The 26531-nt window shown below is 38.6% G+C and overlaps 1 protein-coding gene across 5 annotated transcripts in view; it reads left to right on the top strand.

The window, feature by feature from the left end:
* The window catches only part of jmjd1cb (jumonji domain containing 1Cb), a 99150-nt gene that overhangs the window by 38311 nt on the left and 34308 nt on the right, over positions 1–26531 (top strand). For 2 of the 5 annotated variants that reach the window (XM_088634939.1, XM_088634938.1), the window contains exon 2: positions 2478–2642. In XM_088634939.1, the coding sequence (XP_088491065.1) occupies positions 2478–2642 (165 nt within the window). Of the gene's footprint in view, positions 1–2477; positions 2643–9548; positions 9785–10871; positions 10938–23493; positions 24103–26531 lie in introns of those variants that run through there. The other 3 variants (XM_088634941.1, XM_088634940.1, XM_088634942.1) reach the window with 3 other exon arrangements.

The raw sequence follows: 26531 nt of genomic DNA, 5'->3' as shown, positions 1-26531 counted from the left end.
TTTTTCAGCTTCTGTATTAAGCACGCTTTATTTTAATATACTGTTTTCTATATTTAAAATCTTAACCATTAAAATATTAAAAGTGAATTCATAGGAATTTAAAGGTCATTTTTTTGTAAGTGAAACTAAGCTTTTTCCTACATGTACTTGTTTTTGGAGCACTTGACTTATGGCTGTCCTGTTGGACTGGAACAGTTCTAAACCCACATAAAGGCCGCTCTGTCTTGGATTCTAAGGGCTGTCTCATACATATACTGTCGGTTTTAAAACTGTTGGTTCTACTGCTGTCTTTTTAAAACATTGTGGAAAAATTTGGAGAAGCTATGATGTTTTAAGTTTCTAATACATTTTGATACAACACCAACAGTAGACTTAATTTCCATGAGTTGCTGTAACATACTGTAGCTTTCTGGTGGTGTTTTTCAATCTGTCAAATGTAATTCTTAGTTTTAGAATAGTTTCTTATAATATATTTGCATTTTGAAGGTGCGTGCTATTAACTTGGGTCTTTTCAGATACTGTATGAGTCGTTTTCTTTCTTAGGACATATGTGTTTTAGTATCTGTAAGAGGCAGTGGAACTAATGCTTAAGTGCCTTTTGTTTTTTAGATATTATTCAAATCTTTGTTAAAGTTGCTCTTTTTGTAGGTTTCAGGAGCCTGTTCTGAGGAATGTTTTATTCACTGGAAAGTCTGTTGAGGGCTAAAACACAATGTGTGTGCCAGGAGCACCTTGGCATAATGTCACGCACAGCAGAAGGGACAAATGAAATCTGAGGACCTGATGCTTTTGAGTGGTTTGTTTGTTGTTTAACTGGAATACCTGGACTCGAGGAGGGGTCTGGCAGTGCTCCTTGTACGAGTGTGGTCTTGCTGGGCCCTGCATCGCCCGCTCGCTCCAGGCCCCCAGCCCCAGAGCAGAGCAGATCTTCTGTCACTGCCACTGTGGACTGTGGACCCGCAGCACTGATGGCACATTGCTGGCAGGGGCCCAGCTATGTGCTGAGGAGCAGAACGCCACAAAACCTCCTTGCTCTGGGACCAATTAAACACCCCGAAACAAGCCGAATTATGGGGGTGGGGGGAATCTGGAGCTGCTGTAAAATGTTTTTGCAGCACAGTGGTACACTGTTGACTGTTAAGCCTGCGGTAGATTACCTTTAATTTCCTTTGAGTTTAACAAGGCTCAGTGCTGGAAATTGTTCCCCCCTATTATGATTCAGGCAACAGTGAGCACTTATGGTTCTCATACCACTGTTTCAAAACTGTTTGTTTTTAATCCATTGTACAAAACTCAGCATGAAAAAATATGGGAAGTCATAGATGTATTGTTTTTTTAACAAGGTTAATGTCGTACAGTGGTACAGTAGTTCAAGTTTTTAATCTGGTATTTAACATCTGTTAGTGAAATGAACTTTTGATCTGTATTGTTGACAATTTCACTTAATCACTAATGTTCCTTTTCCATGAGAATATTTGCTTAAATTCTCACTGCTGTTTTATTTGTGAATTGCTTCTGTGTTGTGATATCACAGAATCAAATATTGACAAAGGGAAAAATTGTGTTTAGATGGCCTGAATGCTGTAGAAAGGTATCTAACCATTGCCAGACAGCCTCTTATTCATCCTTAGGTTCCTGGGAAACTAGTGTATAAGGAAGGGACTACATCCTAGCCACACACAATAGCACACACAAGTATTCAGGGACAATTTATAGACACTCCTTCGTCTATCCAGCATGTCTTTGGGAGGTGAGAAAAATCAGAGCCCTTGGATATAATCCATGTGAATATAGGGAAATCATGCAAACTCCACACAGAGGAAACCTGGATTCAAACAGAGATGGAGCCCAGTACCCAAGAGCTGTGAAACAGCAGTGATCACGGCCATGACACACCACTGCTGCAGGAAATACATCTCATAGAAGGGAATATATTTTAAATGTTGGATTAAAGTTAAAACTTTTACTTGATAAACCTTGTGTGTGACATTCAAAATGTCATATTCCAATATTCAATTTCGTTTGAAACAATAAATCTTGATGGTGACTGTTACTGAAGGACTTTGTTCGTTTTGCAGAAATTCAGTGCAGAACACTCAGTCTTTCTCATACTAGAGCGAGAACATATCCTTTTTCTGAGCTAGGGACTAGGAAATTCCCAAAGGATTATGCTATAGTCGAATGTCTCTTTTAGCAGTGAAACATATGAAATTTTAGAACTCCAGGGCAGCCTTGTAATTCTACTACACATGTGGCCTGAATAAATTTCCTTTTTTTTTTCCACTCTCTTCCAGCACTAAAAATATGCCTTATTTGAGAAAGGAAGAGAAATCCTGTTCATGTGATAAAGTTAGTAAGAAGTGGCAGCTGTAAAAAGTGTGCAGATGTTAAAGTTTGTTTTTCTGGATCTCTGTGCTATTTCACAAAAGGTGAAGCCGAACGGTCTGTATTAATTCACGATTTCTGTGTCTCTGCAGGTGTATGTCGAGTTTGATGACCTTGAATGGGAGAAGCGCGAGTGGGTCAAAGTTTATGAAGATTTCCGAATATTCTTGTTGGAGCACCAGCTTGTGTGGGCAAAGCAGAAGGAGAACGGTCAGCTTCAGGGAACAAAGCATAAGCAGACGCAGTGGCCTGCCTTGGTGAGTCACCATACCCTCGCACATTTATTGTCCTGCTGATTGCTGACTGTTTTAAACAATAAAACAGCAAATGAAGACAACAGCTGCTAGTCAGATATCATCCGATTGGAGTGTGCATTTTTTCCTGCTACTTTGTAAAGGTTATAAATATTTTATGGACAGTGAAGTTGTGGTTTTTTTTCTACAGATTACAGACTATTAACTGTGTAGCTAAGGAAATGTGGTCTGTGTTTTGATTATGTAACGTGCAGCACAGCGCCATCTGGCACAGGAATTAGCGATAAGAGTTCAAAGAAAGTACTAGTGACAGATCAAGCAGTTTGATGGGAAGAGTGCACGTCTCACTGTCAAGGAAAAAAAAACAGCATGTATGTGATGTCTTGCACTCTGAAAGTTCTGTAGTCCTCGCGTTTAGATTTCTTATTCCTACTTTGGCAGTATTTATTTTTTTTTCCAGTTGCTAGTCCTTTTAATTGCATGCTACATATGCCTGATTGAAAAACGAAAGATTTGAAACTATGGAAACACAAACCCATTCAGCACTTTTAAAAGCAGATTGTTATGATCTTCTTTTCTGATGCTATAGGGGTTATTTCCTACATGAAGTAATGTGCAATGTTAATACTGCTTTGGGACCTCAAGGCAAGATATTGTCACACAGCGAGATGTTAAAGATTTAACCCATGGCTTTCTGTGTCACGTTTATCTTCAGTTTTTTATTGGCACTCCTTATATCTTTAACCTCACTTGGTACAAAAGACATAAAAACTCTTACTGTTTTTTGCCTTCTGCTAAAGATTTTATAGCCTTAAAGCACAGGATGGTTGACTCCGTGTGCTGAGCTTGTTTCCTGACTGTGCCATTGTCTGGCTTTCGACGGCCTGTGTGCTCCAGCAGGGCCTTAGGGGGTGGGGGAATTCCTGCAGTTTTTTATGTTTGTCTGATGATAAGTTTGGAACTGTGAATGAGCAACATTGTACGATAAAAGCTCGTAATGTTATGAAACTTAAATCTTGTCTTAGACAGGTATTCTTTTAAAAAGGGGAAGGAGGTAGAATGTTTTAAAATAGCATGCTATTGGAAGTAAAATCTTTTGCATTTGGTGGTTTGTGTAAGTTAAGTATGATCTTCATTTCTGTAGAAAGGTCAGTTGGTTGAAAGTAAACGTAAGCTCAACAGTGCTTCATTTTCAGAGCTCAGATTTCCCAGCATGTCATGTGGACCCTGACAGACCTTTTATAACATGGAAAACATGAGGCAAATAGATCCTGCTAATCTAGGAGGAATCCTGGCTGCTGAATAGCTGAATTGAACATTCTTGACTTGGGTTTTATGTCCAGTGTCTCCTTTTGTTTTTTGTGTATATTTTTGTTCTGAACTACATTATTTATAGCTGTAATTTCAGGGAGCCATACACCCTATTATTACTCCTGGATTCCCCTGAGTCAGCAAGGAGGCCAAGTCTCTTTGTATTAGGTGGGGCGTGAGCTTTTATCTTTTCCCTCTGACATACTCTTTGTGAAGAACTTGTATGGCCCCAAACTGATCACAAGGATTGTTTGTGTCCTCCTGTTTGTTACAATTCGGACCGTGACTAAACTTGTAACTTATTTTTTTGTACTTGAGTTAAAATGTGTTCTAAGTGAATAGGATTGAAGGCTGTTGGCTGTTGTCATATTACAAACCCGTTTCTCTCTCATTAAGATGACGGGGTTTTAAAACTCCTGCCAGAGTTATTCACCTTTCCACTGGTTTTCAGGTTTAAGAATCCAGTTCTGTTCAGAACATGCTGACATTGCAAATTAGTAGTGGTTTGGCTGCCCGTTGCTGTTCTACTCCTGTGTTCTCCATTCTTTATAGTCTAAATTCATGACCTTTGCTGTAGCCTAAATTTTGTCTGATGTTAATGTTTAGAAAACGTCTAGTATAAGATTAAGCTTTGGATTTGATTTATTAAAATGCAGTGTATAAATATTACAATCATTATTAGGGGTTGAGGATATGATGAGTATGGAGAAACAGTTCTGTAATGACCTTGGCTTGTGAAAATCAAACGCTAACATTTGACCTTGAAAGCTTATTCCTTTTTTTTTTTGGAAAGGAAACCAAGCATATTTTTCATTTGTTGCCTTTCAAGATCTCTGGAAGACATCCCGGTAAATTCTGAACACCAAGAGGCAATTTTCCTTCATTTTCTATTCCATTTTATTATCATATCAAAATTGAATCTGGGCTAAAGATTTGTTTGTATGGGAACTAGGAAGATGGGTGTTGATATCTGTGCAGTTTTAATGTTCAGAATGATAACCGGGGAAAAGTCATACTTTATACTGTAGTTCCCTTCAGTTCACACTTTAAAAACAGTCTCTTGCATGTTTGTGTTTTCAAAGTTTTTTTTTCAAGAACAGAAACTTATTGTGTATGTTATGGAAGAAGAGGAATATAAAGTTTGCGATAAGTTAAATATGACCAAATTGCCAGCCCTTAAAAGAGATGTGTTCTGTTTCATGTTGGTGGAACATCAAGAATTCTTAACACAAGACTCTTCATAGAACAGCCACAGAATGTTGTGATCTTTGTCTGAGGTCTTTGATCTAACATGCCCACATTTTTATAACTTGCCTAAAAAATAAATAACACCCTGCTCACAGAGCAGTATTTAGTATAGACGAGAGCAAATCATTTTGCTCATTAATTCAGAAAATAACTTTAAAAAGAAACACTGCTGGTTATTTTTTACATTTTAAAACGTCATTGTCATGACAGCTGATAACATAGGAAAATAGAACTAAATGCAAAAGTAGTACAATTAAAGTGCTCTACCAACATTTTATGCAATTCGTGATCTGAGAGATGACAAATATGCAAGTTAGTTTTATTAACTGTCATATATAGGCAACTTTGACAATGGTAAATGGTATGCTTTTTTGCAGTAGTAAATGTTAAATGCCTTTTCTGTGATTTAGAAAAGTGCAATTAATTTCTCTCCCAATCACATTGGACACTGATGCGCAGGGATTTTCGATATCCACTTCCTGTACTAAAACGTGGATCATGCCCTTTTCTAGAATTTTTTCTAGTTTTCAAAAAATGAAAAACAAGCAAAACTATTCAGAAATGAGTGCTCTTACTTTAAGAATCGCAATTGCTGCAGTATTAATATTTGCAATGTTTGAGACTGAAAATGTTATATATATTTAGTGGTATTGCAGGTCTCTACACTGTCAGACCAGTGTATATCTGCTGCTGGTGACAGGCTGGTTAATTCATAGAGCCAAAGATCTGCAGTATCATCTCACAACACGAAGCCAAACCAGACTTGGAAGTACTGAGCATGTTGTATTTAAAACATGTCACCTTTCAGTTCAACCCAGTCACAAGGAGTTTGCAGCTGGTTAGCATTGTACCTTGTTAAATAACAACTGCCACTTTGCAAATGCTTCTAAGTGAAGCTCATTCACACACTTTGAGTTTAAGTCTTTGGTTTGGTGTACACAACAAGGGGCCAGCTGGTCAGGTCTGTTTTTCTGCTGCTGTGGGAAACACTGTTGTGTGCTCTCCGCATGGGACAGGCAAAGACAGCTGTGTGCTTCTGTTTCCCTTTTTTAATTTCTTAGTTTCTCTTCTATCTAAAAACTCTTTCAGATTCCAGCTTGTAATGTGTCCTGAAATGTTGTTTTAAACTACTGCTGCTGTAAGAATTTTGCTCTTACCATGCAGAAAGAATTGTCTGTGGGAATAGAATACTCAAAAATGATTTTTAGTTCTCTGTAAGGCAATCATGTTTGGTCCATTGGCACTTCAAAAGATATGGTTTTACTGCATACCTGATGAATTCTGTCCTAAATAATTTTAGCGACCAAACATTCAGTTAACTGCACATCGCTCAGGATAAGTGTTTAATAGGAGCTGCATTTCACCCTATGTGTGGGCTGCACATTGTTTCCTTCTTTATTTAACAAATTTCAAAACAAAATGTAAAAATTACAGCAGTTCTCTATTTGGGAAAATAGAGAAAAGAGCCTTTATTATTTCAGTTGCTTTCTAAATTAGGTGAATGTCATTATATAACACAGTTCTTTCTTGAAGTTGTAAGGAATAATCACTTGCACAGCAAGTCTGGTTTAATAATTTACTGGTTGAGTCCAAGTGACCCCAGCTCACCCTTAGCAAATCTAGTCTCTTCTAAAACCCAGGAAATGATTAACGTTGTTAGGTACTGCTGGCTCCTCCTTCTCCCAAGAGTCACTGTCTGAGCTGTCATTAAGACAAATAAAGGATAGACATTTACTGTTTTCAGCACACCCTCACAGTTTACACTGACTACAATAGCTTTTTGTTGGGGGGTTTAAATTGCTTCAGTCAGGCTGATGAAATACACTGGAATCTGATCTGTTTACCCTCAGAAAAGGATCTTCATATAAACAGCAAATAAATATTGTGTGCAAAATAAGTTTCAGTCATATTTTTTAAAGGGTATGCTTTGAAATCTACTATGTATTAAACTCTGTAATGCAAAATTGTGGAAAGCACACGTTTTTACCTTATGACTGGAATATCTATGCAACTTAAAATCTGCTTTAGCTGTCAGTAAAGCTGGAATATCACTTACTTGCAGCATTCATGTAATAATTCAGGTCTGTATGCTGTTGAGTTACTGCACTTTTACAGTAATATTGGTTTAATAACTTACAAAACAACAGACGTCCTTGTCTGTTGTTAGTCTCTTTACCAGGCTGCAAGTACAGATTGAGCAGTGCTTGTGTCTGTGGGGGCTAAATTTATTGCTTTTATGCGTTTGCTGATATGTTTTTAAAATACTGTATTAGACTGGTAAGCCCATAATTATTTGGTAGAGCTGCCTCTCTTTAGCCAGCTCCCCCCTGCCCTCTAGTTCCCAAGTTTTCAATCATCTGGTAAAGTGTGCTGATACTTAATGTTGCCCAAGCATGTGTGCAGCTGCCCGGGGGGGTGGTGGTCGGGGTTCTTGGAAATTGCCGAGTGTTTGAGAGAGAGTTGAGGAGGGGGGGGGGGGGGGTTATGCTGAGACTGGGAATATACAGATGATCCTTCACTGCCAACTGCACAGCTGGCTGCTTAATGGTAGCAATCATTGGCAGGCAGCATTTACAGGGGGAGCCTCAGGCTACTCGAGCCTTTCTTCACAGGGCGTGGGGAGGGGGGACTGGAATAGCGGTAGGCATGTAGGGTGGGATAGAAGATCACTGTACCTCAATACAAATGCTCTGGATTTCAAAATTAGATTACCATACAGCAGGCCTATCGACTCGCATTAAAAGGACGTCCCCCTTCCTCCTCTGCTAAAGCAGTGTTCGGTTTTTTATCTGTGCTCTTGAGAGCCATAGTATTAACCCCTCAGAGTTATGTCAAGGCTGACTGAAGTAATTCAAGTTATGTTGTTTGAGATATTATGTTGAGATTGCTATTTCTAATGGTCAAATGTTTTTTACTCTTTATTTGAGCAAAAAATGCCTTGAATGTATTATTTTTTTCAAAAGCTTATATTTTGATTAGAAAGTAATGTGGAACTTTTTTTATCCTGGTTTTTATCCGTATGTCTTGAATATTTATTTACACGTGCAGTAGTTTAAAATTAACTTTTGTTGCGTATTTTTACATAAGATTGCTTAATTATCTTCTAATGAATCCAAGCCCCTGTCTTTGCTCAGTCATGTATTTAATCTTGAAATAAAAGAATTCAGAACTGTAAAATGGTGCATGTATTAGCGAACCTATCTGCTTTGTTTTGTTATGATAATTAGAGCTACTTCAAATTGGAATTCACTTTTCCTCAGTACCTAATAGGATAAGACTTTTATTTTAAGATTTGGGATTGTGGTCCATGTCCAAACTTTGAGTGCCTTGCGTGTTTTAACCAAACATTATCCTCAGACACTGAAATGAAAGGTGTGAGAGCTTTCTTCCCTGAGGCAATTAAGTCAGACTTTAAGTGATATGTGTATTGTGATGAATATAGGTTTAAATATTTCTGGTAAACATTCTAATACCCAAAGCACAGGACATTGTGGAAAATACTACATACTGTACAACATGTAGATGTAAAAGGGGAGCAATATTTGATCTAATTGGTAGTGTTACATTATCATGTCACTTTACACAAGTACTTCCTTGCAGTGCATTACCAAAAGGCTGCTATATACTGAAGGTGGGACTCCGACCTAACTCGCTTCTGGCCTCACACTACACATACGCTGCATGCTCTGCATGATTTTGCGGATATTCATGGCCAGATTGCTTCATGCTCTGTGGATATCTGAGGACTTAAAGCCATGTGAAACACAAGATCAGGCTTGCTTGTGTATTGACCCTGAGGGATGGAGCCAAGCATTTGCTTACCTTGGACTTCGATTTCCACAGTTTGAGCAGAAACTGTCAAAGTCTATCTGCTGTATGTCTGTGCCTGTGCTGAGATTCAGACCAATATATAATGACCTTTCTGAGCTTGAAGCTGTAAACGCTACGTTTATTTGAGTACATTGCAAAACACAAACGACTAGAAACCTGTCTCTCCACATTCTGTGATTTGCAATCTCGAGTTAATATTTGATAGTAAAATGTTTTTTCTATTAATCTGATTTTACGCTTGCACGGTGTATTTTTTTCAAATGTAAGAAGAGCAAATGATGTTGCTTTGAGACGCTAGGACATGCGGAAGGCACTTTGTGGTTACATCAGATGAAATGTGTTGCTGCATGTTCCAGAGCTGCAGAGAGACGTGTTGCCAGTAGGGGTTTGCATTGTTTTTCAACAGTGGAAGTGTTCACACCCGTTTCAGATTACCTTAAAGTCAGGGTGTGGGGAAGTGAAATTTCTGTGGGTTTCCTGTATGCTATCTCTGGAGTATTAGAGACTTATGTTAGCTGTATCTGAACACCCTCAGAAGATTAGATTTATTTTTCCCTACTTCTGATTGCTACAAAGCTCAACATCTTTTCTTATGCTCCCTGATCTTATGCATTCGGCAGACTCGGAGAACGCTGTTCTGTGCAGTAGGCTGGTGTAATTGATTGCCTTTGTTACTACCTGGGTGGCCCTGGCAGAGAATTTGCAGTAAGAAGGTATACTTCATGTACTATTTTGAGGGGAAGTGCATTTTTGTGGTGAGTTCTTCATTCATTTCCCCCATTACTGTAGCCTATGTTTTATAGTGCTTCCGTTATGAGAGCTTTTTCACTACTGTATACAGTTTTATATGAATGAGAACCTTAATTATTTTTCGCTCTTGTTTTTTTAAAATGCTCTGTTAGAATTTAAAGTAGTTTTTCTTCCTCTTAACAGGCTAAATTTAGAACTGGATTGCATCATTTTTTCTGCTGTTAAAAAGCGCTGCTAAAACACATTGCATATGTAGACGTTGGCATCCCTTATCATTCTCATGTTAGAATAACTGAGTATTGCTGTATTCATATCGAAAATGAAAGTTAACATTTAAGTCATACTCTGCAACATATAATACAAATCATCAGCTGAAGTGAGTTTGAAGTATTGTGAGATACTGCAGATGGTACAACTTAAGCATGACTTCTCCATATGCCACTATAAATGTTTAACATTACTCAAGGGAAATAATATTGAATTTTGAAAGGTTTATTTAGAATGTACTAATTCACTGGTTTGTTGCACTGGACAGAAATACTAGGTCTGCATAATAAATGAGTTGAATTTCTTGTCCTTTTCTTTGTTTTGGAAGTATTTTGGGTTTGAACGGTTTGCAAATTGCTTTTTTAAAAGAAACGTCATACAGGAATATCCGTAAATTGATTTATTCTGTCAAAATCTGTAAATTATTGCTCAGACAGGGCTCTTAAGAAGTCTATTGTTAGGAAAAGGGTTGAAGTGATGAGAAGCAGATCATTCCTGAAGGGTCGTGTCTGGGAGGCCCACTGTGCACAGTTCCCACGTTCTCTCCATGTACATGCAGGTGTCCTCTGGGTTCTGGCAGGTCCAGGGTGCAGTCCTGCCTCGTGCAGCTCTCGCATAACCAGAAGGCTTTCTGATAATGGATTGTTTCAGCTCGGGCTGCATGTGGGGGTCCAACTGCTTAAGTGCTGACATTAAAATATTTTTTTTTCCTCTTCTGTGTTGAGGAGAACTAATTTAACTATTATCTTCTGAGTGTACATGATGTTGATGATATCAGCAGTCCTGGCCTGTGGGACAGCAGCCAACTCCTGAGGCAGAACCTGCGCATCAGCTTTCTTGATGGGGGTCTGGTACACATCGGGACCAGCGTTCTTCTGTTTAAAGAAATCAGTTAAGTGCAGGTGGTGCCGTAGGCTTAGATCACAAAAAAAGTCAAACATCACATTTCTGTGGCCTGGCGAATTACTGAGCATGAACCCCAATGAGTACATTGGGCAGAACCCATTTCCTGGCACACATTCCCGCAGATTCTGTGCCAGGAGTGGACTGAAATCCTGCAGGGGTTTCTAGTCACAGATGCACAGTGAAATACTCTGCTGCCTTGCACAAGACACAACAAATGATTAACCCCGCTGTTTATGTTCTTTCAAACCTGTCTGTTTATTTGCTTAAGGTCTCTGTATTTTTGTGTCTCTCTCACTTGTGAAATCTGCTTTGAGATTTTGGGTCTGTGCTCCAGCTGAATTAAGAATTAATAGTACAGGAAGGAATTGACATTCTGTAGAATACATTTTGTGTGTATGCACACTCTGATTGTCTGCAGCTCTTTCATTATATCTTAGTGTGCCTGCTTATGTAGAAGCAGGCCATGAAGGTTACTGGGCAGCTGTTCTGAGTTACTTCACTGACTTCACTGATGATCAGTGCCCTGTTGCCTTGCAGTTGGAGCACTTCTCCATTGGGCTCCTTTGTCTGGGAATGCCTTCTGATTAAAAGAATCCTTACAATACACCGGCAGCAGAGGGGAAGAGGCAAGGAGGATTATGTTCTTCGAAAATGCAATCAGCAGCAGACAAATGAATTCACAGACCTGCTTCCCCGAAGGGCTGAAAATATGTGGTATCACAGGCCTGCCAGTAGCTTCATTCTTGGGAGTGTATTTTAGGCAGTCATATCCTTTTCCTCCTTCAGAAAATATGATACTTTAGATTTAAGAGGTAAACCATTGTTCTGTCTTTTCCTTTCCAGAGTGAATTTTTATTTAGACAGAATCTAACAATCTGTATTTAATTTTATACTGTTCTTGAATTAAATTTGCTTTAGGTGATCTGAATGTTTCTCAATGCCAAATTGTCAACTGGTTTCTTTACTACACTATGACTTAAGTTTTCTTTTAAGAAAATTTGGGAAAAGAGGGTGACGTTGGTGTAAGAAATGTTTAGAGACAAACTGAAGTAGTATGTTTGTTTTTTGGGGTGACTTTCTTGTCTCTGCGTTTTTGAGGTGGTGAGTTACGGATTTACAGATTTCTTGAATTGGCATCCACAAAACACTGATCAAAACACTTTATCATTGTCCCAGTATTGGTAAATTGAGATTGGTCTTCGCAGTGTAATATATCTGGAGCAGGCGGAGGAGTGTTCAGGGCAAGTGCCTGCCTGCTTTGTAAAGTAACTTGTTGCATTGCCTAGATGTGGGGAGATGACAAAGAGCACTTGTGATTTGAACAGTTTGAGTTAAGGAACTATTTTATCCCACAGTCTGACAAGGTTTGCAGAAATCTAATGTCGATACTAATCTGGTAATACTGGGGTTTTTTTTCTTGCATGTTTTGCTTCTTAAATGGAAACAGCTGTGCAGAACTATGGCTACACCCCAGAAGAGACTTTAGCAATCACATGCTTGTAGTTGAACTAGCACACCAGTGACTGGCTGTATTTTTGCTCTGTGATATCCTAATTGGGTTTTTTTCAGGTTAGTTTTAGGAAAGCCACTTCAACAGTGACTGTACTTTATTCCCAGCATTAATTAGAATGTTGTCAGTGTATTTTAGGGTTGCATGACTATTCTGAAGTGATGTAGATGGTTAAAAAAGCAAAAACTGCTGAAACAGAACTGGAGAGTTTTTATACAGTTTGCACAGGCTTAGAGCCTACCCTTGCTAACATAGTCATTGATTCGCTGGTGCAGTGAGGGAGGAAGCTGAATGAAAAGGAGAATAGTTCAGAAGTGCATTTACTTGTTTACTATGTTGAAACACAAAAGGTGGCACCGATGTTATAGGTTAGAGAATTGTGTACTGCCTATTGAGTCATGAGCACCCAAATTTTTTGTTGGGTACATCCTGTATATTAATATGATCTTGACCTTGGCACGTTCATTTGATCAGACCAAATGCACTGTTCCTTGTTACGGTTCATTTGTGAAGTACTTTTCTGCATCTTTAAAAGTAGCAATAGATAAATTAATCCAGCGTGCCATGTGACTTGAAAGCAATCTGGTGCAGTGTGCAAAGCTTGCATTATAACTAATGGATGGTTGCCCTTCTTGCTTTACAGATATCTTATTGGCAGCTTGCCTGCAGTTTCTGAAAGACATTATTTGGCAGGCTCTTCTGTCCTAATTTTAAAGCTTTTATGTAGCAAGCAGGCTTCCAAAAATGCAGGCTAACATTTCAGGGGGATTAGAGTAAAAAATAATGAATTTACTTGTATGTGTGAAGACTTGTGTTTGTATTGAATGCCAGTATTAATTGAGGGTATGTGCTATTAAAAAGACCCACCTCTTTTAGATTCTTCAGTAGCTTTAGTGCATAGTGCATGAAGAGAAAACCTTCACCTGTTCTTAGAATGATGATGAAGCATTGTGTAATATTGTGTTGTAACTTAGTATAGAATCTATGCACTAAAAAGGGGTTTTTAGTGTTTCTTAATGTGTACATTTGATATGTCCTTAATGTTTTATCAGGGCAAACTAGGGGTATAAATAAGCAATAATTAAACTGCATGTTTTACAAAAGCTTAAAGGGTGGCATTTTGCAGCTAGCACATATTAGTGCAAATGATTCAAAAGTCATTAAAAGTGTAAAAAAATCAATTTATCAATGAATCCATGAGTTTAACAGAAAGCAGAACAGTGCTAACAGTAAGAAAGTGCATCAGGCAAAATGCTTGTGCAACAGGACATCTGAAGTAGAACAAATTTCTAGCAAGTGAATGTCACTATTCTACAGACTTGATTTACTACAGTACTTTCTTAAGCATGTGATTGTGTTCATTTTCATTATTGAATATTTAGTAAATGTCAATGCATGTTCATTTTAAACGTTAAAATAAAATAGTAGGTGTGGAGAAGAGAAAACACTTCCTTGAATACAAAGATAAAGCAGATTTTATCATAAACATCTGTCAGGCAAACAGCACATTCCTTAGGACATAGTCCCTTGCCAGTTTACCTTTCAGGAATAATCCATGCCTGGGCCTCGGGAGATTGCTGAAGTGCAGTAGAGCTGTGATCAGCCTGCTATTAACTCTGTCTTTGGGAAACCATCTTGGCTTGTTACGAACCAAATAAGCATGTCTTTGGAGAGAGTTGATAAAGCTGAGGTGGCAGCTACTGGTGGGCAGACTTGCAATCATCTTGAAAGGCCCATAGAGGCAAATAAAGGCTGTATTGTTGTGCATTTTTATATGACATAAAAAATCAATGCTTAAACCTATAATGGTGTTTAGTGGCACGCCATGGTTTCCATAAGTGATAATTACTTTTAAATGTGATGAACAAATAAAAAATGTGAATATTGATATTTTCTGCATCTGAAGTCATTTTCATGCAGAATGTCTTTTTTATTTGATCGAACTGTTAATTGTGTTTATGTATTGGATTTTATATCTCTAGCTTTGCCTGCTGTGGCTGAGCATTGAGCAAAGAATTTCTGAGGTTAAATGTGCTAGTAATTTTGAGTAAAAGGTGTTGTCTGATCTGTCTGTTAATGGCAAATAATAACCCCTTAATTTTCTGTCTGTTTTTATAGTGGGGTTTTGGGCCCCATCATTCCTACGGTCTCAGCTATAATAAGGCCATTTCAGCATTTGGATTGCTGCTCCATGCCATAGATGTTCAGAAGCCTGTTTGTGTGATCAATAGTTAAGGGTTGTTTTCTCTTAATTAAAAGGGATGAACCTCTAGTTTAGCGAGTATTTAGCAATGACTTCCTATTATAACCTTGAACATACTCCTCTTACTAAACAAATGGTGTTAGCAGCTGTAGGCCTAGGTATAATTAATGGTTTGATTAAAAAGAAAGTAATTAAGTCTGAGTGGATAACTGCATTCACTGTTCTTTTCTATCATCCCATTTGTCGAGGCAACGTGTTGGAACACCCTGTCCTCTCAGAATTTATTTGTCATGGAAGCCGTATATTATGTAGAACTCTATTTTCCTTGCTGCTTTTTTTTCCTTTTTGATCAGAAAAGCTTTCACCTTCAAGTGTTCCTAATGGACTGCCCTGGGCTGGCTTTGATCACAAAAATTGCAACGACGATGAAGCTGTGAGCCTTGCTGGAGTTGAGTTAACTCGGGTCACCTACTGTACTTTATTTCTAAGATAAATCATACAGAAATGCAAAATACAGCAGCATGATGCAATATCCTCTTTGGCTTTTTGGAAGGAGCAGTGTATGCAGGCTTCAGCAATTACTGCATCAAATTGTTTTTGATCTTAGTTTTCACAGTGGCCAGGCAGGATCTGATTAGTTAATTTTGACATTTGCCTGCTTGATGTTAACAACGGGTCTATTTATCTGACTAGTGGGGGGAATATTTCAACTTTTAAACTATAAGTACGTAATAAATATTTCATACATAGAAAAGATAGCAGCCTAACGTTTTCCAAAGGAAGTGTTGTGCTATGAAAAATATTTCCCATAGGAAGTTATTTCAGGGATTCTCAAGTGCTGTGGAAATAAACACCGCACACCATGAAAAAGAAACTGTTGGAGCTGCTGAATGTTCACAATTTACTACCAGCCTCATCAATTTGAATGTACTGCCAAATAGTGTGAATTTTTTTATGGAGCAAAATGTTATTGTGCTTCCATTAATCTTTCAAAGTGTTACTCCAAAAATTGTTTGCATATCCAAATGCAGGCTTTATTTAAAAGATCTTGCTGTGTTTTAGTGTGCAGTTTACACAGCCTGAGCTGGAACGTGGAACAGCTGCCTTTTTTGCATGACGTGAACAAGCAAGTTGCTATTATTATTATTATTATTATTATTATTATTATTGCTGTTGTTGGAACAATTCTTACAATAGCTACTACAGGGCAGCCTGTAGTCATAGAAATGATTTTTAGTATTTCAAGCAGTATCAATATTTTCTTCCTTGTTGTTTTTTTTTCCTCTTCTGAAACTATTCGTATTGGAAAACTGGGGTGGCTGGCATCTTTACACTAGTTCTTCACACCAGAACAAATGGGCCACGGAATTTGTGAAGAAAAATGGGGTTCATTGTCAGCTCAATGACAGCCTGACCTGTGCATTTGAAACCCTTTCTATTCCAGTTCCTTACCTGTGTGTTTAAAAACGTCTTACAAAGTGCTGCATCAATTGAAATGATTCTTGAAAGGGACAACCAAGGGTTTTAAAGTTTATGGACCCCTGAATTAATTTTTATTCTCACAACGGGTGATGAAGTAAACAGAGACGAGTGCCTGAGCACCATTTCTTTTTCAATAACATGATCCTTAAGACGAACTGTACCTGACCAGTTAACTCCAAAGACATTTTCATTCTAGTGAGCGTACCATTAACATCTGATACACCGTGGCTCCTGCTTATACCAAGCTGTTCACATGACTGGCATTTTGTTTTGACAATTAAAACCGCCTCTGACTTGGGATCCCCTGCACCAGTTGAATTGAAACTGAGCAGAATTCTGGAACAACCAAAGCTGCTTCTGAATGGCACAATTTATACCGATGCTGTATACGCCCACAGGAGGGTGTTTGACGAAACACATCCCCTGTTGCTAACTGCTCTTCTTGAAAACCTGTTTGACTAGGTAACTCCAGACTTGATCGTTGTCATTGTGGTTAAAATCCAATTCCAATATGTAGGTTGCTACATATTGTTTTCTGTCGATACACATTTTGCACCACAAACCGATCGTCCATTTCCAAAGTTGATAGGTATCAATCTAGTGCATAAACATTCCAAAGTTAAGTTCCTGCTTAATCAAGATGGCTGCCTGACTAACATTGTTTCCTCAAAATTCAAACTGCTGTGGTCAGGAACCACTACACTAATTGACTTCAATGATTTCATCACTTAAAACCTGTTTCCTGACTTCAGACTTCTATTACAGCAACATGATACATATTGCATTAATGCCTCAATGCCACCATCTGCTTGGTAAAACTCTTAAGCCTGCAAACTCCAGTGTTTCACTCCAGGAGTGACAATGCAGTTTCCATATATAGCAGAACTGGATTGCAGTCTACACTTTCATGGCTGCCTGACCATCTTTTGTTCTTTGTCATTATGCATCCTGTATGGCAAACTGCTACCGGGATACATTTTTGTGAGTATACAATTGAAATATGCAATACGGTGTCCTGTATAATCCATCGGAGCCGCTGGACTACCATTTTTCTGAAAAATTCCCACATTGAAAATTTTGCATCACACAGGTTGTAGCAATTCTCATGCCTGCACCAGGTCATAGTCAAACACACTACATTGGGACATGCCTGGAAGCCATGAAAACTGAGTGGTTTTTCTTTTATTTTTCACATTCTGCCTTGTTTTCAGAACTGTTTAAAATCCATTATCATTCAAATGAAGGTGATCTGGGATTGCAGGGGTCTGTGGGAAGCTGTCTGAGTGAAAATGAGGTTGATGGGTCACATGGTTTGGTGGCCATATTAGGATTTTGATTATTTTCTTCCCTAAAATCAGTGACAATAGAGATCAGTTCTTTGTGCACAGTGTTGTCTTATGCCCAAGTTTTAAACAGGCTCAGGTGAGGCCGATTGGTAACATCGTTTGGAGGTCACATTGAATTTTTCAAACAATGTTCAAGTAGCTTGAAACCCAGTGGGAACCAATTTGGTGTATGTGATTGTGGTGTGAGTTGCATCAGGGTTGCATCAGGGTGTAGAAGCTGCAGAAAACCAAGTAAAGGTTAATGTTGAAAAGTGGAAAGAAAAATGTTTCAGCTGTTATACTTTCATTGACTCAATTGGCTGTGATAATGAAGGGGTATTCTAAAGTAGCCATAGGGAACTGATGCCGTTATGGTTAGCTGCAAAATAAACAATCTAAAAATCATGAATGTGACATTCTTTGCAATTGTTGCTAATGTATTGCTTCACTGCGTTGTTTAGAGGACTTCAGTTACTCTATTTGTGGAGACAACCCACTTGATAATAGTCTTTCTTCCACTGTGTGATAGTTTCTAAAAGCGTCCTGTCAAGAGAAATGTCACTGTGTCATTTTTTACCCTTTTCTTTTCTACCCCCTTCTGTGCAATATATATTTTATACACGTGAAATAAAGCTAGCTTTTAAGGTTTTCTGGGGAAATCTCCAGAGATGATCTCATCGTTCAGCTCTGGTTCTAACAACACAGATGAGATAATGATTCTTGTATTCCAAAATGCTTAAGCAGCCACAACCTCGTAAATTATTGCCTTGTTTGTGGTGGAATTCTTTATTTCTTTAGTCGTAGCGCAATATTTTTAACTTGGGATCCTTTGTGAAGTTTCCTTTTATACATGGATGTTTGATCATATTTTTTCTTTTTGGTAAAAACTAAGTTTACACATTGTCATTATTTCATTGCATTCTGAAAGCATGGAAGAGACAGATGTAGGCAGTTGATATTTTTATTGTGCACAATATCAGAAACTGCTCTGTGTTTGTATTCTCTAACCATGTTTTGCCCTTTTAAATTTTTTCCAATCCAAGGACTTTCACTGAGTGAACCAAGACCCCTTACAGGCAATTGGAGACTGTCCAGGGGGTGTCCAGAGACAGAATCTTCACTTTTCAGTTCTAGGGTAGTGTCTCAAATCAGCAGTGGATCTCTTCTCATAGAATTTATGGTATGACATCTGGACATTTGCTTTTAATGTTTTAGAATTACTTTAATAAGCGAATACTGCACTTTAAATGTGTGTGCATTAGGAGTCCACAGTGGGGTTTCATTAAAGGGGTCTTGTGGCCAGAAAAGATTGAAAACCTTGGTTTCTAATGGAAATCTCCTTGAAAAAAAAAAGCTTTCTCAACTACAGTCATTACCACTGCTTTCATTACACGTTTTTCCCCATGAAAAAAATAAGATTGTACATGTAATATTAGTACACAATTAACACACTCACAGTTCGGTTTGTATTTTCACTTTTTCATTTTTTTTCGGCAACATTAAATCTTCAAGGTGAAAAAACAAAATAAATTCAATTTCATTTAAATTTTTACTGTGGCGGGCAATTTATCTGATAGCCTGTTGTTGTAAGCGTACATTAGGACAGTTATCCAGTGAGATGACCACTATGAGACCTGTTGTTTGGTGTTTTGCTCAGCAAGTACAGGCACGATGTAGAAAGTCGTATTCTTGTTGATAGAAAACAACCACAAATTTTCACCGCGAGACACATTCAACCACAGCCTTCCTTTTATCTGCCCTTTGCCTAAGTGCCAGAAGTGGGCCTGCTGAAGTGGAAACAAAGAAGCTACTGTCTGAACTCAAGTGACTTCCTCTGTGTTCTTGAGGAGGATTAGGGATATCTAGAGAGCTATGGCCACTAAGCCGATGTGGAGTAATCCAATCTGTTTGTAATGAGGCATACCTATATAATCTTTATAAAAACCTAATGGTTATTTGCTACCTGGAGTGCTGTCGAGGTCTGCCTTGGCCTCTCGGGAAGACCCTCAGCCCAGGGCAGTGCTGGCTGGAGCTCTGCCACTTTCCTGCAAGCATTTGCCTTCAGAGGGTTGGGGTGTTTGTCATCAGGGAAGGGACTGCAGTATGATGTTTTAAAGGATAACTTGGTCTGCCAAACAAATTTATAGAGAGCACACATAAACAGGAATAGAGTCATGACCCAGCTGTAGTGTTTCAAAGGAATGTAGTATAAATCTGTATTTACATATAGAGATACAATACATGCATCTCTGTATTACTCTTAATATTCATGTTGCATAGATACTAATAATCATCATTACTACAGCATTACATTATCCAGAGCTGTTTTTAATCCAGTGCTTGCTAACAAGGTCAGTTATTTTTCTTAGTTATTTGTGCATGCATTCTCGCAATTTCATGATGACTGTCATTAAACTGTAATGTGCAGCCATATTTTTGTTACTCAGTGCAGCTTTAACATTGATTATCGCACAACTACATGTACAGCACAAAGCATGTACAGATAAAAGGTTCCTGACACATACTTAAGAAAAACATTGAATGATTAACTATTTTCATAATGTAACATGTATGAAATAATAACTTTGTTCAAAGAACTTTGGTCTAATAGTACAGTATTGTTCAGTAGCTCATGACTAATATGATTGTATTAGAAGAGTTTCTTGATATTTTGTCTGTAGGACTACTTTTATTTATTACAGCAAATAAACAAGATGAAAGAAAATGCAAATATTTAACAGTTTTGTTAAAATCCTATTTAAATGACCTTTGTCTCACTTCAGTGAAGCCATATTAATTAAATGTTCTTGTCTGCAGAAGTGTTTTGTTTTCAGTGTGTCAGGATGGAAAACGCTGTGTTTCCAGAATTAACATGTATCTTGTTGAACCTTGCCAGAACAGTAATTGAAGGTCATGGATTGTTTGAGACCTGCAGTGCTGTGGTGTTTAATCCCAGAGGGGACTAACATTACAAAGAAGCAAAGACAGTCCTGTGTTACTTAAGTTAATGGCACAGACGGCTTGACACAGTTTAATGTACATCAGTGAGATTAGGTCTTGTGTATAAACAGATCCGGTCATATTTCTTGTTATTATAGATAAATATGAAGAGGGACTGTAGGAGCAGAGACTGTGATGGGGCCGTTGTGTAACAGATCATTCCCTTTGTAAATCTTGTTAGCTTAGTAAAGGATTGGAAACATGCCGGTGTGGAGGGGGAGGGCGGTACAGAGGCACTGTCCTGCTGCAGTGTTTTGCCATCTGGGTTGGGATAAGCAATTTCTCTTCCAAGTCTCTTCTGTGGTTACATTTTGTTAGCCCATTTGGTGAAAGTGTAAAGCTACAGTTTATGGTTCCTGGCACGCCCAATGTTCTGCACAAACAGCAGCTCAGAAGAGGCAGCTATGTATAACACTTACAAAACGGCTCGCTGCCCTCTCAAAGAGATGTGACCAGACAGTTGAATAGGTTTCGCACCTTGAGGACAGTGGCAGGTGGAAAGAGAGAGATGACTCAGTCATCGCTGGAAGATGCACTCTCAGGGACTGGACAGGCTGAGGAGATCAGGGCCATAACCTTGGCTCCATAGTGGAAAACAGGGGTTTTCATACACTTAACAATTTGGCTTTACTGATCTTTTTTACTTTTAAAACGGAGAAATCGGTGAAAACAATAAACGTGTAATTTACAGCAGAAAATATACATTCTGCGTGTTGAGGAAGTAAATCCTGAGTAATACCTAATTAGTTTATAAGCTGGAACCCTAATATTAGATATGTTAAAAAAAATTGGCTAGTTTGCTTATATCACCTTCAGCTTTTATCTTTGCATAGAATCATGTTTAATTGAACATGGCAGCAAATGTTTGTCCAGCGTCTCACATGTAGCAGCAGTGCAAATCTGAAGGTCACTTTTTCAGTCTGTCTCAGGGATGTCTGCAGCAGTCTTTATTACACTTGAATCCAGTGTTTATTTGCTAATTTTGCTAGTGTCTCTTATTTCTAAATGTTAGACATCTGCATTAACAGGCCAGGCAAGTTCATGGATCCATCTCTGTATTATCAATTTCAATTTTGGGGGAAAAAAAACTGAAATTGTTAAATGATATGCATAGTAAATTTGGTTCATTTTAGGTGGAACAAAACAAGTTGAATATTTTAGGATGAGAAACCTTTTCCCCATCTGTTTGTCACATGATGGAGCCTCAGCCTATTAGCATGTGTTCTACCCAGGTATTTAAGCTTTTCCTCAGTGACATTTCAGGACAGGTTTGCTGTTGTTTGTCTAGTAACCAGCTGACAGTCAGATTAAAGAGGTTTAAGTGTCACCAGTAAAAGGGAGGTTTTAACAGTGCAGTGCACCTCTGATAAGCATTACTGCAATAAGTCCTTGGGGTCTACATTTTGATCAAGATGAAGTTTATAGAATTTGTTTTCATGGTCTTAGGAAGTAAAATCTCCTTTCCTGTTTGTCACCCCGAGCATACTTTACATGTATTATTCTTAGAAACCAGTGTTATGGCCATAAAGGGACTTTTTGATGTTTTTTTTCATGTTGAGATGGCCCAGGCCGTCTTCTGTATCCTCTGCCAGCTGCTCTACCAAATCCTTAAAAATACTTAACAAAATGTACTGTTTTGGTCCTTGCTTCCTGTGTAGAGTAATAATCCTAACAGTGGTGTGGTGGTATTACAGTTGTTTGGTTACAAGAGAAAATGCACTGTGATTTGAAAATTGGATATTTTTTAAATGAATGACATGAAATCAGTCTGTTCTCATAGGCAGATTAAAAGGAAAAAGGGAAATAGTAAGTTTTTCAAAAGATTATATACCATAGTTTACCTAGTTTAACAAGCTTACCTTGTTTAACAAGTAATGTTGCATTTTTTACCAGCTTTGTACTCTTAATCGCATTGCAGACAGAGCACAGAGGGGAAAAAACAATGCTCAGCTTTCCTTAAGGCTGACAAATGATTTAATACCTCGGCTAACACAGTCTGACATTAAGTTTGTGTTTATATACCGAGCAAATTCAGTCACAGTGAGCAGAATGCTTTCTTTTAGGAAGTTTATTCAGCCTAAAGTGGTTTCCAAGATGATGAATGTCTTGTACAGCTGTTTCTTCATACGGTTAACATTTTTTGAACAAAAAGCAATTTGAAAGCTATCGTGTTAAATGTAGTAATAAAAATATTTTTTTCTGAAAATGTTATTGTAGGGGATTTGTATAATTTGCATATGAATATTTGCTTTGATACTGGCTGAATACCCTTGATTCTGGTATATGGAAACCAGAAAGGGCCACATATCCTTTCTCGTTTCCAGCAGGGGTTTATTACAATGTCTGTGAGATGAGGGATATCGCTCTTCCACAATCATTTCCTGCCAGTACCTGTTCCAGATCAGTAGGCGTCTGTTGGCGCTGGATAATCTGCAGTAGTTCACAATCCCTTATTGTAGGTGGTGAGTAAAAGCACTTTGAAATTTCACACCCCCACTCAAGGCTGTAGAGATCTTCTGTAGAAACCTGCCTCATAGCTGGGCTATGGGTGTGGGGAATCCCAGACTGGTAAGGAGATTTAGATTTCAGATTAGTATTCTTTTAATTCCAAGAGCTGGCTGCCGGACTGCTTCACAAGAACTAAAAAAGAAGCTGTCGCAGTACTTTTACCTACATTTGTATACAGCACAAGGGCGTCTCTTCAAAGAACACAAATTAATCTTCATCTCCAATTGACATAGATTCTCTGCCTTAGGTGTCTAGTGTTTGTTAGATCATTTGCTCTTTGTGGTCATTAATTGTGCTTATTTTTTGACCCATCGCTGCTTGCTAAGTGCTCTGGACCTTGCCACTGTTCTGTTCTTAAATTTACAGCCCTCCCTGTTTTTGGTCTGCCAAATGACTAATCAGCAGCGTGACTCATGCTGGAAGTGACTCCCTTGCCACCTGTGATAGGGGATTAGTTACAGTTTAAACAGTACCGCCCCTTTCCTGGTTCTAGCACGCCTCCAGCACAGAACTTGATTCTCATTTGGGTGTCTGCAGTGGCTGATGAAGCTGCAGAGCATTTTTAAAACCTTGAAACAACAACAGAAATTTAGCCTAAAAAGCTCTCTGCTGTGTTTGATTAGCTGTGGGGTGGCTGCAGTGTACTGTTTGGAATATCTGATTGGTTGTGCAACTAGCCTCTGGAGAAATTATCGTGACCCAGATCTCGGCAGGCCGTAGTGCTCCAGTTGCAGGATTTCTCAGTTGTTAACACCACACTGCCGATGACAAAGAGCGAATAATAATCCGCCTCTGCACTGGGGCTGAGAGGCTGGGAGAGAGAGAGAAAATCGCCTGTCTCTCCAGTTCTTTTGCTGTGCTCCGTGATCTCTCCATTAGTTGTTCTTCTTTTGTTGTGCACTTAAAATGTCTGACATATGGCCAATTGCAGAACAAGGCTGTTTGGTTTTCAAGGCTTGGCTCTCTTTTTAATGACTGCGAGATATCTCTGAGAAGAAATGATTTATAATACCTCTTCTGCTCACAAAATTACCAGCTAGGCTGTGGACAGGACACGTGAGCTGGTTCTGTTTGAGCTGTTCTCATATTCTAGGACACCAAAGCCATCGGGAGGAGAACAAGGTTTGTCTTTGACTTTTCTGTCTCTTTCCAGGTCCAGAACGTAGCAAAAACAAAGATGCGAGAGTGAAAAATTCTGAAAAAACGATTAATTGTAACTGTAGTTCATAGTGATTAAATAGCACAATTATATTCTAGTTTAGTACATAAAATTAAGGAGCAACACATAGAGCCTTTAAACTTTGCTGCTGTAAGTGATGTTAATGGTTTTATTCTTTATGAAATTGTATAAAACATCTAATATAGACTGAGAGTTAATGCAGAAGTATTTAATAAAGGGAACAAGGTACTTGTTTCTGTTTCAGTAGGTGTTACTGCAATTGCCAGCATAAATCTGATCACTTCTTCATGGCTTTCTTACTGCTGTTTTTAATTGTATGTCTTGTTTTATGGCTGCTGTGAGACAGTGTGATTCCCATGGGCAAGATCTTTAATTTCTGTACAGTATATTGAAATGATTTTAAGAGGAAAATTAAGCAGTGTATGACTAAATCTTGCTCGCAGTGATATGTAAATAAGGTTTTATTAGGAATGGGAAACCGGCCTTTTGTGTTTATTAGGAGAAGTTTCCTTGTCCCCCGTTGATTGAATTTTCAGTGTTATCTGGCACTAACATTTTGACTTGGAAAGATCAAATGAAACAATTGTCATGTCAACATGCAGTTCAAGGTGGCAACAATCACAAAGTGCTTTATTTTGACGGGTTTTTCCTTTTGGTGTGACCTCCTAAGTACATTTGTTCTTTAATAATATTCTCTCCAGAGTGGGAGTCTGGACTTTGGCATGGAGAGCTGTTTGTAATCTTGATGAGCCACTGAGACTGTTCTGCCATAGTCTGTTAAGTGTACACATTGCTTAAGTGTATGTGTGTGTGTGTAAATTTGACATTGTTCAATGGAGGCATGGAGAGCTGCACTGTGACCTATTTAGTTAACAGTTGTTAAATGCTGCATTATGCAGGGCAAAGCTGTTTCTAATTACACTAGTACAAAGTGCCCTTTGAACAGAGGGGTGTTCCATGAATATCATAAAGCTCTCAAAGCCAATCGCGTTGCAACCTTGTTTCAATTTCTTGTCTTCCTTCCTGTTTTTGTTTGCTGCCGTCCAAGGTGGACGTGTGAAATGAAATGGACAAAAATCGCCTCGATATTCTTGGTGCGATACGCCCGCTTGGTGCAGTTTCTATTTAGGGTGTCGACAGACATGTTTCAAAAAGATTCCCTCGCCTGCTTTCCAGGGAGGTCTCATCTGTTCTGCTTTTTCTCATGTGAAAGGAATGCGCTGCAGCGCGGAGCAGTCGACGGGCCGCCGTGGCTGCGGCCGTCTCCTCGCTGGTGCACAGTGGCGGCTTTGTGTTTGGGCTCCAGAGGGGTCGGGTCCCTGAGCGCTCGGGAAGTATACAAACATGTTGGCTGTTGTTTTCCGCGGTTGGTACGATGAGCGCACGCTGTATCATGAGAGCTCTGTCAAGGGCGTATGTCTGTTGTTGTTTTTTTTTTTAAGTCTTTCAGGGTGATTTACAGTATATACATGTGATTGCTGTGCCAAACCCACCCTGCATGGAAACTCCAGTTTTAACTTAGCGTTTACATTTGTTGTGGGAGAACAATGGTATGAATATGGGAATCCTTTTGGATAACTTTATTCTGTTGGGACACCAACATTGATAAAAAAAACCCCATGATCAGTTCTCTTACCTGTTAAAAAAAATCATTTTTTCTTACTAGTTAAAAGATAAAAAACACAAATTAGTCAACTGTTAATACAGTACTTAAGGCCTGAATTATCTGAGTATAATTCTCTACATCCTTTACTTCCGTTATAACAACTTAAATTATGTAAAAGCTATCTTAATTTTAATAGTTGGAGCAGTAGTAATGCATAAGTTTGTGTAAATTGCAGAAGCAATTATTTTGTGGAGTGCTTTAGCCCTAACTACCATTTAGTGTAATTGAGGGGAGGTTTGAAAACAAAGCTTCTTGTTACAGATGGAACTGTATGGTACTGTATAGCATTAGTTGCAGGGAGACCCAAGTATTAAGCTTGGTAAACAGATATTAATAATCTCGGGGTAGACCACATAACAGTCTGTATTAATATCCCTTAGAAAAGCAGCATTTTCTCTTGTCACTCCACTAATGAACTCATCTATTGTATGCTTATATAATAAAGAATGCATTAGGCTGTGTGGATGTGTGTGTGTGTGTGAGTAACCAGAGCTGTATTCCACCGTGACCTTCATCAGATAGCAGCCTACCATTTCCCCTTAGGCTGTTGAAACATTTCAGAGAATGACAGAGCCGTTCAGGCCTCCAGATTACTTAGCTATGCATGAGTTCCATTGGCGTTTCTTTACATTCCAGTGCACTCAGCCTTATAAAATATTTACTGCTGAATTATGGCTAAGCCCTGCAATACAAGGCAAGGACAGT

This window comes from Lepisosteus platostomus, chromosome 6, assembly GCF_059453375.1.
Source record: "Lepisosteus platostomus isolate fLepPlt1 chromosome 6, fLepPlt1.hap1, whole genome shotgun sequence".
NCBI classification, from domain to species: domain Eukaryota; kingdom Metazoa; phylum Chordata; class Actinopteri; order Semionotiformes; family Lepisosteidae; genus Lepisosteus; species Lepisosteus platostomus.
Note: the sequence above shows the minus strand (reverse complement) of the source record. Positions and strands in the feature narration are given on the sequence as shown.